Genomic DNA, 14,768 nt, shown 5'->3' with positions numbered 1-14,768 from the left:
GTCACCTCCCCTGGGTTACCCCAACGAACCTGGGCATATGTATGTTCGTGAAGTCTAATCAAAAGCCTAAGTAGCTCAGGAGGGAAGGCCATCGCTCGAAGAACTTCCCATAACTTCCATCTTGGGACCGAATCGAATGCAGACTTTAGGTCTACGAAGGCGGCAAAAACCATGCCGCCCCCTAAAAAGACTTCCTTCCAATACAATAGAATGAACCTAAAAGCTTGGTCGATAGTACCAACATGGGACCGAAACCCCGCCTGCAGAGGCGTTAAAATATCATTTTCAGAAATCCAAGATTGGATACGACCCAAAAGAAGGCGAGCAACAATCTTTTGGGCAGCATCTATGAGACTAATCGGACGATAATTGGACGGGGCAGAGCAATCACCTTTCTTATAGATCGGCAAAATCTCTGCCCCGAACCAAGAATCTGGAACCGATGCTCCACGAGCCAGAGCATTGGCAAAGGTAGTCAAATAAGGAATCCAAACGTCCTGGTCCTGTTTAAATAAGTCAGCAGGAATACAGTCCGGGCCAGGAGCTTTACCACATGGAAGGGATTTCAAAATGGCCTTCACCTCACTAGGAGCGAACCTTAATTCTTCAATATTAAAGTCATACAACAAGACACCTGACTCACAGCTAGTTATTTTATCCATGGCAGTGTTAACCACATTCCTAATAGTTTCCCGTGCCTTAGTATTAGTTGCAATCTTAGGCCAGCGGACCCTTCTCTGGTCATTAGACAAAATGGCCTGTGCTTGAACAACACACCCAACATCTATTGAGGGGGTATTGAAGCTATTATCTAGTAAAGCTAGCGACAGGGGATTATGATCGCTTTCAATCCTATCTGTCACCACCATATCAATAACTAATGGCCACGACTCACAGTTAACCAAAATATAATCAATTCGGCTCCCGCTTCTGCCATTATTGAAAGTCGGCTTCCCTGCCCTATCAGATGTCGTTCTGCCATTGGCAGCCCTCAGGCCCTTATCAAGGCATAGACCCTTCATATATAAGGCTGCTTGGGTCCATTTCCTAATCGGGATTAATTCCAACTGGGGGATTCCCCACACAGAATCCTCTGTTTCAGACAGTTTCCCGTCATCAGCTCCCAGGGGCTCAAAACATGTATTAAAATCACCCGCCACCACCCTATGGCCATCATTTGGCACTGAAGAAAGTAGTTGATCCAAAAGGAAAAGCGTGGGGGAGCATTTGCCACCTGGGAGACCTCTAACATAGATGTTTATAATAAGAATATTGAGACCCTTTGTGGAGGTAAGCCTGATAGCCAGAATATCAGGATTATCAAGCGGAACTTCCACGGCTATAACGCCTTCACATTGCCGGACCCAGATAACCAAACCACCCACCGGTCTGCCTCTAGAATCCTTGGATGCTGGCTTAAAAAAGTTCAAAAACCCTATACGAAATAAGGGAACTAACGACCAGGTCTCCTGAAAACACCAAACATCTGCCTGGTCTATAGAAGCCAGTCAGTCAGGTACTGCTAATCTAGAGAATAAGCCTGCAATATTCCAAGAGGAAATGTTAATATTAGAAGAATCAGACTCTTTAAACGGTTCCCGATTTACCACTTTATGATGGGAGAGAGGGTGGTTACTAAGTAAACCAGGTGCGGTTGATTCGTCATCTTTAGCCAGTGATGGAGATTGTACAGACTGCGCCAAACTTAGAGAATCAGAGGCCCCAGTTGACCCAATCTCATAATGGACTAGGATTTCCCTCAGTCAGTCATTTTCCTCCAATGAGGAAAAGGCGGTAAAGCGATTTTGGAGCGGGATGGGAGCATGAGGCTGTAAATACTGCTGTGGAGCATTATTCATAACTCTGGGCTGGCCAAATAGAGGGTCCCTTACTGGTCTATAAAAATAGCCAAGGGGTAGGATCATAATTGCGTTAGGGTTTGAAGCGACAAAGAAGGCTCTCTCCAAGATTTGTTCTACCAGGAGAGGAGACCTAAAACTGAGTACCACGCAATCCCCTACCAGGGACTTTTGGGAGTGGCCAATCCATTTGACCCTTCTAATCATTTTGAATTCTTCAAACAGACTATTGTTAGCCCCCAGTTTATTCCCTAAGAAGTGAAGGGCTTTATTTTTTAAGTTAGACCAATGCTCCTTTGACCCTGCTGGGGGTGGTGGAACATTAGCTAAAATAACTGTGTAAGGGGTGGCCTCCTGGGGAAGATGTAAACTTATTAATACATCAGGATCCTCTGTTGCCTGGTCAGTAGATCCTTGTGTAATCTTCCTAAGCTGTTGAGCAGGTAGAGGCCTTTCCAAGAAAGAAGAGGGAACCATAGACCGATTTGGAATTGCTCTGCTTACAGCTTTATCGTGAGGGTTAATGCCTTGAGGTCGAGTCAGAATGAGAAGCAGAAGCCACTTCACCTGCAGTACTAGCCATAGAATTAGAGATAGGTACAGGTGGAATTACAGCTGAAGGAATTTTATTTAACAAGGTATCTTCAATACGGTTTAACCTTGTCACCACTAGGTCTAGTTTTCCCAGAAAAGGTTGAATAAGGGCTGTCAGCTGGTCCTTGAGGAATAAGCTTAATGGCTCAAGAAGCTGCTGAATTGGGGGTTGCATGGAGGGGTTATTTTCAAGTACAGTTGGAATCCCACAGGGTTGAACCCCTCTATTTCCCACAGGTACCTTTGGGGCATTTACCTTATTGGGACCTCTACCTTTCCGTTTCTTACAAGGTGGTTCTCTGGACTTGGGGTCAGTAACTTTCTGGTTTGCCCTTGTTGTTACCATAACAGGGCTAGGGGGACTAGCTACAATTGACTGGGTATCGGTAATACCTGACCTAGGAGATAAACAAGCTAGGTCCACCGTAGGACAATTAACAGACCCAGTATTCGTAATAGTAACCAGCGCATCCACAGGCTGAGGAGCTGATAGCACCGTAAATGGGTCTAGAGATAATCTTCTCTCCACTGCTTGAATCTTATTATTGATTACCGACTCTGCCCTTGTCAGGTAGTCATCCAGGGTCCCCACCAGTCTTCCTTCGGCTGTCCTCTTACTCATGATACCTATTGGTTTAGCACTAGTGCACTTATGTTATGACTGGGTTACCCCAACTCCCAGTAAGACAAATATAGCCTCACTAAGTCACCAAATCTCTACGTATGAACTGACCACAACCTGCACACAAATGACAAACCCCAAAACCAAGAGGGAGAGCCCAGCCCGGTCACCATCGGTCACTGCCGGGCAAGGACGGGCCCGCCCTTGGCCCGGGCTTTGCCCGGGCGCTGCCCGCACGCGTCCCGCGCAGCGGGACTACTGAAAGCCTTAAATGGGTCCCGGGCGCTGCCTGATGACGTTTGCGGCAAGCGCCGGGCGCTGTGAGCTCTGGGGGATGTAGTCTTCCCAGGGCCGTTCCCCTCACGGCGGCGATGTCAGCGATGAGGTGAGCAAGGGTTAAAGTCAAGAATGCCCCCAACGCTGGCCGTTCCCCTCACGGCAGGCTCAAGGACCAAACAAATTAGCAACAAGAGTGTGAGCACGTCCCACGCAGCAGGACTACTGAAAGCCTTAAATGGGTCCCGGATACTGCCTGATGACGTTTGCGGCGAGCGCCGGGCGCTGTGAGCTCTGGGGGATGTAGTCTTCCCAGGGCCGTTCCCCTCAAGGCGGCGATGTCAGAGATAAGGTGAGCAAGGGTGAAAGTCAAGAATGCCCCCAACGCTGGCCGTTCCCCTCACGGCAGGCTCAAGGACCAAACAAATTAGCAGCAAGGGTGTGAGCACGTCCCACGCAGCGGGACTACTGAAAGCCTTAAATGGGTCCCGGGCACTGCCTGATGACGTTTGCGGCGAGCGCCGGGCGCTGTGAGCTCTGGGGGATGTAGTCTTCCCAGGGCCGTTCCCCTCACGGCGGCGATGTCAGCGATAAGGTGAGCAAGGGTGAAAGTCAAGAATGCCCCCAACGCTGGCCGTTCCCCTCACGGCAGGCTCAAGGACCAAACAAATTAGCAGCAAGGGTGTGAGCACGTCCCACGCAGCGGGACTACTGAAAGCCTTAAATGGGTCCCGGGTACTGCCTGATGACGTTTGCGGCGAGCGCCGGGCGCTGTGAGCTCTGGGGGATGTAGTCTTCCCAGGGCCGTTCCCCTCACGGCGGCGATGTCAGAGATAAGGTGAGCAAGGGTGAAAGTCAAGAATGCCCCCAACGCTGGCCGTTCCCCTCACGGCAGGCTCAAGGACCAAACAAATTAGCAGCAAGGGTGTGAGCACGTCCCACGCAGCGGGACTACTGAAAGCCTTAAATGGGTCCCGGGCACTGCCTGATAACGTTTGCGGCGAGCGCCAGGCGCTGTGAGCTCTGGGGGATGTAGTCTTCCCAGGGCCGCTCCCCTCACGGCGGCGATGTCAGAGATAAGGTGAGCAAGGGTGAAAGTCAAGAATGCCCCCAACGCTGGCCGTTCCCCTCACGGCAGGCTCAAGGACCAAATAAATTAGCAGCAAGGGTGTGAGCACGCTGTATTCAACATCTGAGAGGAGTAGTTTGAATTCAGTAGGTGGTTATTACTTGGTGCGTTTGTGGTTCACCTTTTTAGTGCAGTTATGTGCTTATGTTTCACCCACTGCCTCCCGCACCTGGTACCGGACATGCGACTCCCCTTGTGCGGCTGCAACTTTTTCAAGTCCCGCAGACATTGCTTTATCTGTGTGATCTGGGACTCTAGAACCATCCCAACCAGTCTGGATGGGGATATGGTGCAGCCATAATAGTCGGATTTCAGTGCTCACATCCCTATGAACTCTACACCACAAAGTGGCTTCCACTGGCAATGGCGCCCATGCGCCTATTCAGCAGATAATTTTTATTTTCCTATAATAAGGATCAGCGAGGCACAAGTTCCTTTCCACCCTCTCATCGCCACAGCTTGGTCCTTGCAGGGGGCAGATTTAACTCCACTTAATCTCCCCGTACTTCCCCCCCCCAACAATTCCCACCCGGAGCGGCATGAGATGGCCACAGCCATATCGAGCTGTCTGTAAAGTTTGGCAGCTACATGCTACCAGGGAGCTACTACTAAAATAAGAAGACTGCTTTCAGCATATTTGTTTTCCTTACCCCCCTCTCCTCGCCACAGCACTGTTTACACTTCACATAATCTCCCTGTACCTTCCCCCAACAACACTTCCCGCCCCAGACAATGCATAACATTGTAAAATAGCTGCAGGCCTGTTCAGCTCTTTCCAAAGGGCGGCAGAGACAGCTAATTAAACTACACATTAAATAAGAGAACTGCTCTTCAGCTGAGCTCTCACACACGGTGCGTTAGAATTACCCAAATATTTCTATAGGGAAATGTCAGAGACAGTAATAAAATAATCAAAAGTGGAAAGTACTAGGGCTAAAAAACTATTGCTTTTTTAAAAATGCATGAGCAAGAATTAACAATTTGAAAAAGGAAACCTCCGGTCCATCCCAACTGCAACAACAAAACTCTCAGTGCAGCATGCACTTTATCTAATCTCCCCCTCCCTTCCCCTAGCACCACCCTCGCCCCGGAGTGTGCATTTAATTGTGAAATATCTGCTGGCGCGTCCAATTCAGTATGTAAAACGGCAACTATTATTATTATTATTATTATTATGTGTTCTTATATAGCGCTCAACTTACCCTTGGGCATCTTGGCGCTTGCATTGGGAACCCGTCCTGGTTTTTCCCTGTGAGATAACCCGTACTGGGCATCCCCAAGGTGAAAGCCAGGCATCCCGCCGCGGGGGGGCCGTTGTGGAGATTAAGCAAGCTTGTTGCCCAGAGCTGCATAGTGTGAACTCGTGCTTAGAGTGGGCACCGAAGCGAGAATTATCGAGTCCGTGGACAATTGGGCTCCGGACCCTGCCGCGTCGGGAATTGAACCCTGGTCCCGGGTCTGACCTCTGCTTCAGGGTATGCCTCCTCTAACCAGTGAGCTACACATGCTACAGCAAGCTAAGTAAATTTATTATTAAATAAAAGTACAACTTTTCAACATGTTTGTTTTTCTTTCCGCCCTTTTCCTGGCTACGCTGCTTGCACTTTACTAAAACTCCCCCTGCCTTCCCCTACACCACTTCCCTCCACTACGTATCCACACATTACTTTTATTTTATATAGCAGCATTCCTAACTCCCATTTCTGCACAGCACTTCTCCATCTCCCAAATCTATAATATATACTTTAGTTAAAGCAACATGCTCTCTCCCTTGTAGTCCTTTCCCTTTGCATTATTTATTAGTGTTTACAGCCAAATGGAGCAGGACGTTCTGCTTCCAGACATTTTGGGGGGGGAATTTGGGGCCACTGCTCATTACCTGCCATCCACACTCGGGATGCAGCCTGTTAACATATTGGGTGCATATCTGTCCAAACAGGCTTCAACAACTCTACTGCCTTGTGCCTTTAGTGGAACATAGCTGTCTCGTTTTAAACAAACAAAGTATTCAACTGACTTCTGCCACTGAACACTTACTGATTTGCTAATTTTGTGTTGGTCGGTGCTTAAAATGTTTCTTTTAGTGGCTTAAAAAGGTTAAAAGCGCATTTCTACCTCTATAGGCTATGTTTGGCATGTAAGCATATTGTACTGCGCTCACTTTTGACCTTTTTTTTTTTTTTAAACGTTAAAGATACGACCACGAATCTGCAATGCCAGAAGAATGTTGAATAGTTTTGTCCTTTTGTTGTGAAAGGAAAGATCTACGCTATTAACCCCTTGAGTGCCCCGCCCTTCCACGCCCTGTGCCGGGCGTTTCATTAGCGGGCGGGGCTCATGACGAGATAGTCTCGTCATGGGCTCAGCGCAACCGCGGCCCATGACGAGACCATCTCGTCATGGGCACTCAAGGGGTTAAAGAGCGCATTAGCATAACTGTTTACATGACTTTATATTTCTTTTACATATAAAGCCATATTGCCGTTTTTGCGGCATTATTATAAGTTACAATAGGCTTTATCCCTAATTAGTTATTGTGATTTTTGAAAAAGCTCCTGTGTTTTTTGGGTGTTTTTATTATTCATGTGCAAATGTGAGCGTGTGGATATATTGCTTGCACAATTATCTCATCACCGCTACATTGTAGCAGTTGTATATTACTATATTGTGCTGTTGCCTACAAAACATGTTTTTGGTTTATTTATCATCTGTATATTTATGTGGGTTGGTGCACGATGAAAGGCAGCACTTATCTAAAAATATGTATTTATGTTTAGGAAAAAAAAATGCAGAAGTGTTCAATAACTTCAGTGTTGATGAAAGATGAATTATGTGGCATAAACAGCACATTTTGTGAAGTTTATATTACTTCATAATTTGTTCCTTTCTACATTTTAACAATGCCTGGCATAAGGAATAATATATTATATTCACATATATTGTTTGAGAAGCAACATGCTTTTATATTTGATTTTGTATTTTGTGTAAGACAGTTACAATATTCTCTATCTTCCTATCTATTCTAGACAGTTCTCATCCTTATCTGTTCACCATATCACACAATTCCACTACATAAATATACTCCACATCACAAAATTCCACCCTACATAATTCCACAACTAACAATTCCAATACAACCCACATAATTCCACTCCACACTTCCACTCCAAACCAAAACATAGGTAAAATACATCATCATTTACAACGCCAATATCTCTAACTCTCACAAATGTGAGACCTATTACATTGCAAATGCTTGTTTTTAAATACAAGAGATTTTGCAAGCGCTGTGCAGCCAAAACCTAAAAATGACTGCACTCGCAGAAAAACGTGGAAAGAACATCTTTGAAGTCAGTTTTACTTTTTGTGAGTCACATATAGGAACCTCACATAAATGTTTAAACGAGCTTTGAAATGGCTGAACGTAACAATTAAAAAAAAAAAATGTTTTAAACAAATGTGTTGGAGTTTGCAATTACATTTTAAACGAGATTTATAGAATAAAAAGTTCAGTGAGTTAAGCACATGCTGTTTCTTTATACAGTGATATTATAAAAGCCCTGTAGTGGCATTACATGTGTTCTCGAAACAAACGTTTATCAGGAGAAAAAGAAATGTGAGCAGACACGTGGTGAGGAACAAGGTAATGAACCAAACACGTTTCAGCATCTCTTGGCCTCTGGCTAAAGGGAAACAGAGTAAATCCTCTAAAAACAGTGAGTAGACTCCGTACACTTGCGTCCATCACTGACTTGTGACCTGGCCGGCACTTACAAAACAAGGCTTGCTTCTATGCTGTGATGTACTGATGTCCAGCAGTACTTAACTTCTTCAGTGACACCACCACGCCTGTTCTGGGCTGAGCTATATCTCTTGAACAACAACAAACAGGCAGTTCTTGGGTTGCAAAGTATTATATAGCAAGAACAATACCCAGCCTGTCCCTCTGCTCCCTAGCATCTCGCACATCTGAGCATACCTGGTCTGTCCCTGAAGCTCTACAGAATGTAGATTCCGCAGTAGGGTTCCCACCCTCAATACAGCAATACTTCAAATCAGGTGTTTGTTAAGCGCGACTACTCACCCGTAAAGGTCTCAAGGCGCTGGGGGTGTGAGGGGGGGGGGGGTTCGCAGGTTCCAGTCCATCAATGGGGGGGGGGGGGGGGGGGTCTGTCGAAGAGCCAGGTTTTGAGGTTTCTTGCGAAGATGGGGAGCGATGTTATCTGTCTGAGGTGGAGTGGAAGGTCGTTCCAGGCTCTGGCTGTGAGGAAGGAGAATGAGCGGCCTCCCGATCTGGTCTTTCTGGTGCGGGGGACCGCAGCGTAGGAGAGCTGGGGTGATCGTTGGGTCCTTTGGGGTGCGTGGAATTCGAGTTGGTTGGTCAGGTATGCTGGTCCGGTGTCGTGGAGGGCCTTGTGAGCGTGGGTTAGCATCTTGAAGGTGACTCTAGCTTCGATGGGGAGCCAGTGGAGTGTTCGCAGGTGCTGGGAGATGTGGCAGTGTCTTGGCAGGTTGAGGACCAGTCTTGCGGTGGCGTTTTGGATGTTCTGTAGCTTGCGTGTGAGGTTTTTGTTTATTACGGCATAGAGTGCATTGCCGTAGTCAAGAGTGCTGGTGACCAGGGCGTGAGTGACGGTCTTTCTGTGTTCGTGGGGGATCCATTTGAAGGTCTTACGTAGGAGGCGGAGGGTGTGGAAGCAGGAGGACGAGACGGAGTTGATCTGGCGGTCCATTTTGAGCTCTGAGTCCAGGATGAATGCCAGGTTGCGTGTGTGGTCCGCGGGGGTAGGCGGACGTCTGAGGGCGGGGGCCACCAGGTGTCATTCCAGGCGTCTGGGCCCATGATGAGTACTTCCGTTTTGTTGCGACCCAGTTTGTGGCTCTACAATACCACAAGCAGTGGTACTACCTAGCCTGTCCTGTGGCTCTGCAATATCTTTCAGAGGAGATTGGGAAGGCGGGCAGTCGGGCATCGGGCCAGTGCCTAAGGGTCAGCTGTGGACCGGTTTTTGTCAGGAGCTCTGTCCACCGGCCTACAGAGCCTTACTGTCTCTTCCCCGCAAGGCCAATGTAATGTGGGGCCAGCATCATGAGCAGGAAGGCTCGGAGTGGGTGGTTTGAAGCAACGTTGCTTGGCCGGTATTGCTCTGGCTGCTGCAGTCTTAGCTTGGCCCCTTTGGGGCCAGAGCAGACATCCAGAAGCAGTGTCCCACTCCCCTGTTGTGCTGTTAAACTGAGGCGCCAGACTGGGGGCAGGTTATGTGGCCATAGGGCCATCATCACCTCAGCTCTGTGCTTTTCTTTCCCCCTCCCTTGCCAGGCCATCGCCCTGAGTCTATAGGCAGGGAAGAGTAAGTGAAGCGGCTTCGCTGAGGGCCTGTTGTTGGCACCTCAGTACCAGTCCTTCAGGGCTTGGTAGAAAGGGGTGTATGTTTGTATGGGCCTCACTGTGAGGCACTTTTCCCAGAGAGGAAAATTGAGAGGATCTAATGTTAGGGTGAGAGCTGCCGAATTTGGACCTATGGAAATAGGTTCAAGTCCCAGCCTCAGCTCAACATCCTGCGATTCTGGCCAAATGAATTAATTACCAAAGGTTTAAAATAAAAATTAATTTGATCTTCTGTAATGTGATTGGTGCTCATATAATTGCTGCCCTTTGGCCGAATTCTCGCTATATCAACCTACAATATAAAATAACCTTCTGTTTGCTCATGTTTTAAGAGTACGCAAAGGCTGGGATATAATTAGGGCTCCCAGGTTTATGGTATTTTTTTTTTTTTTACATTTCCGAATGCATTCATCCATATGTATTTTGTGAATAAATGAAGCTGTAAAATTGTATATTTCGACATTTACCTGATAAACATGCACTCTTGCTGTGAAGCCTGTCGTGTTTTAGCAAATTGAGCAGTCAAATAGAACATAACATTACTCCCACAGATACATTTTAGCATTATGTTGACATACGCCATTTGATAAGTAAACTTCATCCGCTTTTTTTAAACCCCGTGTCATCTATCTGCTCAGCTGTTGGCCAGGAATTCATGAAAGACAACACGAAGAGTCACTTAAAGGAATCCCAATTTTTCAGTGTTTTTCCGACGTTAAAAAAAGAAATGCATACAGACAAATATTGTTTTCTATTTGTAAAAAAATCTTTAAAACTGGTAACCTTAATTATAATGAAAGAGGATTCTTTAAACAATAATGAAAACGTCAGTATTTTTTCTTAACAAAGCTTTTCTACCTTCGTTTAGTTTTAATTAGCTGTCAATGATCAATAAAGCAGCTTTAGACCACATTTGAAACTGTGTGCACCGTTTGTTTACTGTTTAAAGTACATATTGATCAGAAGGGAAATTCCTGTAAAGGACTGGATTTTTTTAGTTAGGATTGAAGGACAAATACTACGTAAAATTTGTAATTTTAACACGTTTGTTCCAACTGCAGCAATTAGATTGGAATTTGGCTTGATAAGCGCCTATATCCAAGGTTTATCCAGGGTTCTACGCTGGGGATATCAGCTAAAAAATAGCGACCCAGATTCATTAAGAGGTCTCATGTGTCATGAAATCTTCGATGTTAAGGCAGGTAATTACTCTTTTTACCATGATTTTTCATTGGCACTACAAATCTTTGGTATACAAGAAGAATCAGTGTTCACCCAACCACCATCTGGATTTAAATCTCTCCTAAAACCTTAAGTGCCAAAATTAGCTTTCATAGAGATGTTAAATTTTGCAATTCTAAAGAAAGATTAAAGCTAATAGCCAGGACGAACTCTCCGAGAATTGCACAAAAATACTTATTTTGGAATTTATAACACAAAATTCGACGTTTGCTCATTTTATATCCAGAATTTGAATAATGGAAAAACTTGTAACTTGTGTAAGCTGAGCATTCAGACCCTGGACCATGTTTTATTTGTATGTCCGGTATTGGCTTCGAGTCGTCATCGTTGGCTTCGGCCGATGTTTTTACAAAATTGTGTTAAAAATGTAGCATCAGCCCAAGACTATCTCTTTTGTCCAAATAATGAAGCAGTGTGTGTAAAACTTTTAAATTATTTTAAGTAGTTTATGTATATATTTTAAACCTTTTACATATTCTTTTAATTGGGTAGCCAACCCCCTTGTTTGTTGTCATCCTACGAAGTATTAGTATCTCGTCCTTTCTCAAATTGTATTTTGCACAATGATTGGCAACTATTTACTTCGGTTTGCACAATAGGGATATGTTGCGTTTGTTTCCCACTATGTCCTTGATGTTAACTTCAAAACGTAACTGTAGTGGGATTGTGGATGTATTTTGCACATGAACTGGTTGCTACTGAATTGCTTCTTGCACAGGTTTGGATATGTTTAGTTATTCCTTTTTCTTATTGTTAATTCCAAATTGAACTTTTTAGCCGAAATTGAACTTTGGACTGTTTTGTATATGAACTGGCTGATACTTACTGCCCTTTGCTGCTAATTCTAAATTGTTCTCTTAGCTGAAACTGAACTTTGGACTTTGTGTATACAAACTGGCAGCTACTTAACGTCAAACATTTCTCTAAAAATAAGCGCAATTAGATTAGTCAAATGCGGTTTCATAAACCGACGTGATCCCGTAATATGGGCCACTTTTATGGGGGGTGCCTGGGCCGAATTTGAAACCCAATCCGAACCTGCCCTGACCCTGTAGCACCCTACATCACAATCAACGGCAGGCATGGGGCTGGCATTACAGAGGCTCCGGGTAACTTCCTGCAATTACAATACAAGCAAAGCCTGTTCTAGAGCTCTGCTGAATCTCTTAACGTCACTAATCAGCCTGCCCTTCGGCTGTGCAGGAGAAGTGAAGGAGCACAAAAGAAAGCAAGCACCGACAGGCAGGTAAGAGGTGGAAGAGTGGGAAAAGAGCGGTTCGGAAGCTCGGAAGATACAGTGGAAGAAAAGACTACAGCGAGGGGAGACGGGGAGCTCCGGGATAAGTGATATACAGAAGAGGGGGCTGCGGGGAAACAGAAGAGGCGCAGCAGCACGAACTGACAGCCAGAAAGTAGAGCTACATTTCGCCACGGCTAAAATAATCGTTAGCTTTGTACGCTATAATCCTCAACCCCCTGGCCCATAATTCTGCCATCCCTCAAAGCCCCTGCTCACCTCCATTCTCGGTACCTGCTCAAATGCTTCCGAGGACTTTGAAACTCCCAGCATCGCGCATGCGCGTCAGAGGGATCAAGGCATGCTGGGAAATGGAGTACAGCTGGATTTCTGTGGGACTCCTGGGAATTTTTGTTTTTGGGTTTCTTTTTTTGCAGTTTTATTCAGCGCGAACTCGACCCGAAGGTATCAGAGCGCTTTACACGAGCACCGGTTGTTTGTTTCCAAGGTTAGTAATTAGGGTGACCAACTGGCATGGGTGCAAATTCAGAACTGGGAGTGTAAAAATTCAGGACAAAGGGTCAAAATTCAGGACAAAAGGTAAGTTTGACAGACACATCAGAGGAGGCTGCGCAATAGTATAGAAGTAAGTAAATCGACAACCACTTAAGTACAAGTGAAAATAAGTTTATATTAGGTTGAGACAATTGTGCACTTCATGGTCTTTCAGTATGCGCGCAGCTTTATGCAAATGTCTTTTTGTGGAAACAAAACCGCCCGATGCCCGGTGCTGCCAGTCTGGCCTCGCCACCACCCTCCAATGGCACCCCTCATCTTCACATAGACCCTCTCTCATGTGTATTTAATTTCTTTTTATAGTGCTACTCATCCCAAGTATGTAGGGCAGAGTGTCAGAGTGCCTTACAACTAACCCTGGGCGAAGCACTACGCTACGCTCGCGCAGTTTGCGCTACTTCGCACTACGCGAATTGCACATAACACAGTGCAAACACGCGTAGTGTAGCATAGTGCAGCGGTCATTTTTTGCTTGCTCGCGGTCCTCAACGGCAAGTTGGCGACCGCGAGCAGGCAAAATGACATCCCGGCGAGACTTTTTCCTCGTTCGCGATCAGCAACATCAAGTTGCCGATTGCGAGCGTGGAAAATAAACCTCTCAGCGAGATTCTCAACGCGGGGGGTCAGGTTTCTCATTGTGAGTGGTCGCGTATGCTCACGACTGCTCGCGATGAGAAACTACCAGTACACGTTGAGAAAGCTGCCGCTCGAGTAGAAATCTCCTCGAGCGGCGGGAAACGACTGTTGCACTGTGCAAGATGCGGTTTGCACTGATGGCACAGTGCGGACAAGCATCCGGCACTGTGCAATCAGTGCGAACAGAATTTTGCACAGTGCACTACGCAGTTAGCGTAGCTACGCGTACGCTAACTGCGTAGTGCGAAGTGCACTTCGCGTAGCTACGCGTAGTGCTACTACGCGAGCTACGCCCAGGGTTACTTACAACACACACATATTGTACAGAGACAATGACTCCTAAATGTGAAAGTCAATGTATAGGAAATGTTGCTTAAGATAATGGGGCTTACAATGTGTAATCATACTTTCATCCATCATTCAGTCTTTCACCATTCAGTCTGTCCTTCCATCTGTGTGCCCATCCATGTCCATAATCATCCATTTGCAAACCTATCCATCAAGTATCCTACTATCCATCATTTCACTCATCCATCCCTCCATTCACCCTTTTATTCATCCATCCATTATTTATCCATCCATCCACCCTTTCACCCTATCCATCCGTACACTCATTCATCCACTCTTCCACCCATCCATTCACTCACTCATCCAGCCATTTACCTATCCAACCATCCTTTCACTTACTCATTCATCCACCCAGTCACTCATCCATCCACCCAGTCACCCGTTCAGTCATCCATTCACCCATCCTCTCTCCATCCCCCTTTCACTTAGCCATCCATCCTTCCATCCACCCATCCATCTACTCATCCACTCATGAATCCATCCATTGAACCTATCACTCATTCATCCTTTCACTCATCCATCTTTTCTCTCATCCATCCACCCTTTCACTCCTTCACTCATCTATCCATCCTTTTGTCCATCTACCCGCCCTTTCACTCGCTCATCCTTACAGCCACCCTTTCACTCATCTTTCCATCCAGACACCCTTTCACTTATCAATTCATCAATCCATCATTTCACTCATCCATCCACCTATTCACTCGCCTATCATCCACTCTTTCACTCATCCTTCCATCATTTCACTCATCCAGCCATCCATCCATCCACCCAGCCCTTCACTTACTTACTCAGCTTTTCACATTATGTGGTGAGACTTTGTCTGCAGAGTTGCAGAGAGTGAAGAGACCCACCAAGAACTC

The 14,768-nt window shown here is 46.0% G+C and overlaps 1 protein-coding gene across 2 annotated transcripts in view; it reads right to left on the bottom strand.

Annotated features, from left to right (window-relative positions):
* Positions 1–12,752, bottom strand: part of DECR2 (2,4-dienoyl-CoA reductase 2) — an 84,139-nt gene extending 71,387 nt beyond the window's left edge. For both annotated transcript variants that reach the window (XM_085628389.1, XM_085628388.1), the window contains exon 1: positions 12,628–12,752. In XM_085628389.1, coding sequence (XP_085484515.1) covers positions 12,628–12,681 — 54 coding nt within the window. In that variant the 5' untranslated portion in view covers positions 12,682–12,752. The remainder of the gene's footprint in view (positions 1–12,627) is intronic.
* Between the last annotated feature and the right edge of the window lie 2,016 nt (positions 12,753–14,768).

This window comes from Triturus cristatus, chromosome 10, assembly GCF_964204655.1.
Source record: "Triturus cristatus chromosome 10, aTriCri1.1, whole genome shotgun sequence".
NCBI classification, from domain to species: domain Eukaryota; kingdom Metazoa; phylum Chordata; class Amphibia; order Caudata; family Salamandridae; genus Triturus; species Triturus cristatus.
This window is presented reverse-complemented; position numbering and strand designations above follow the sequence as displayed.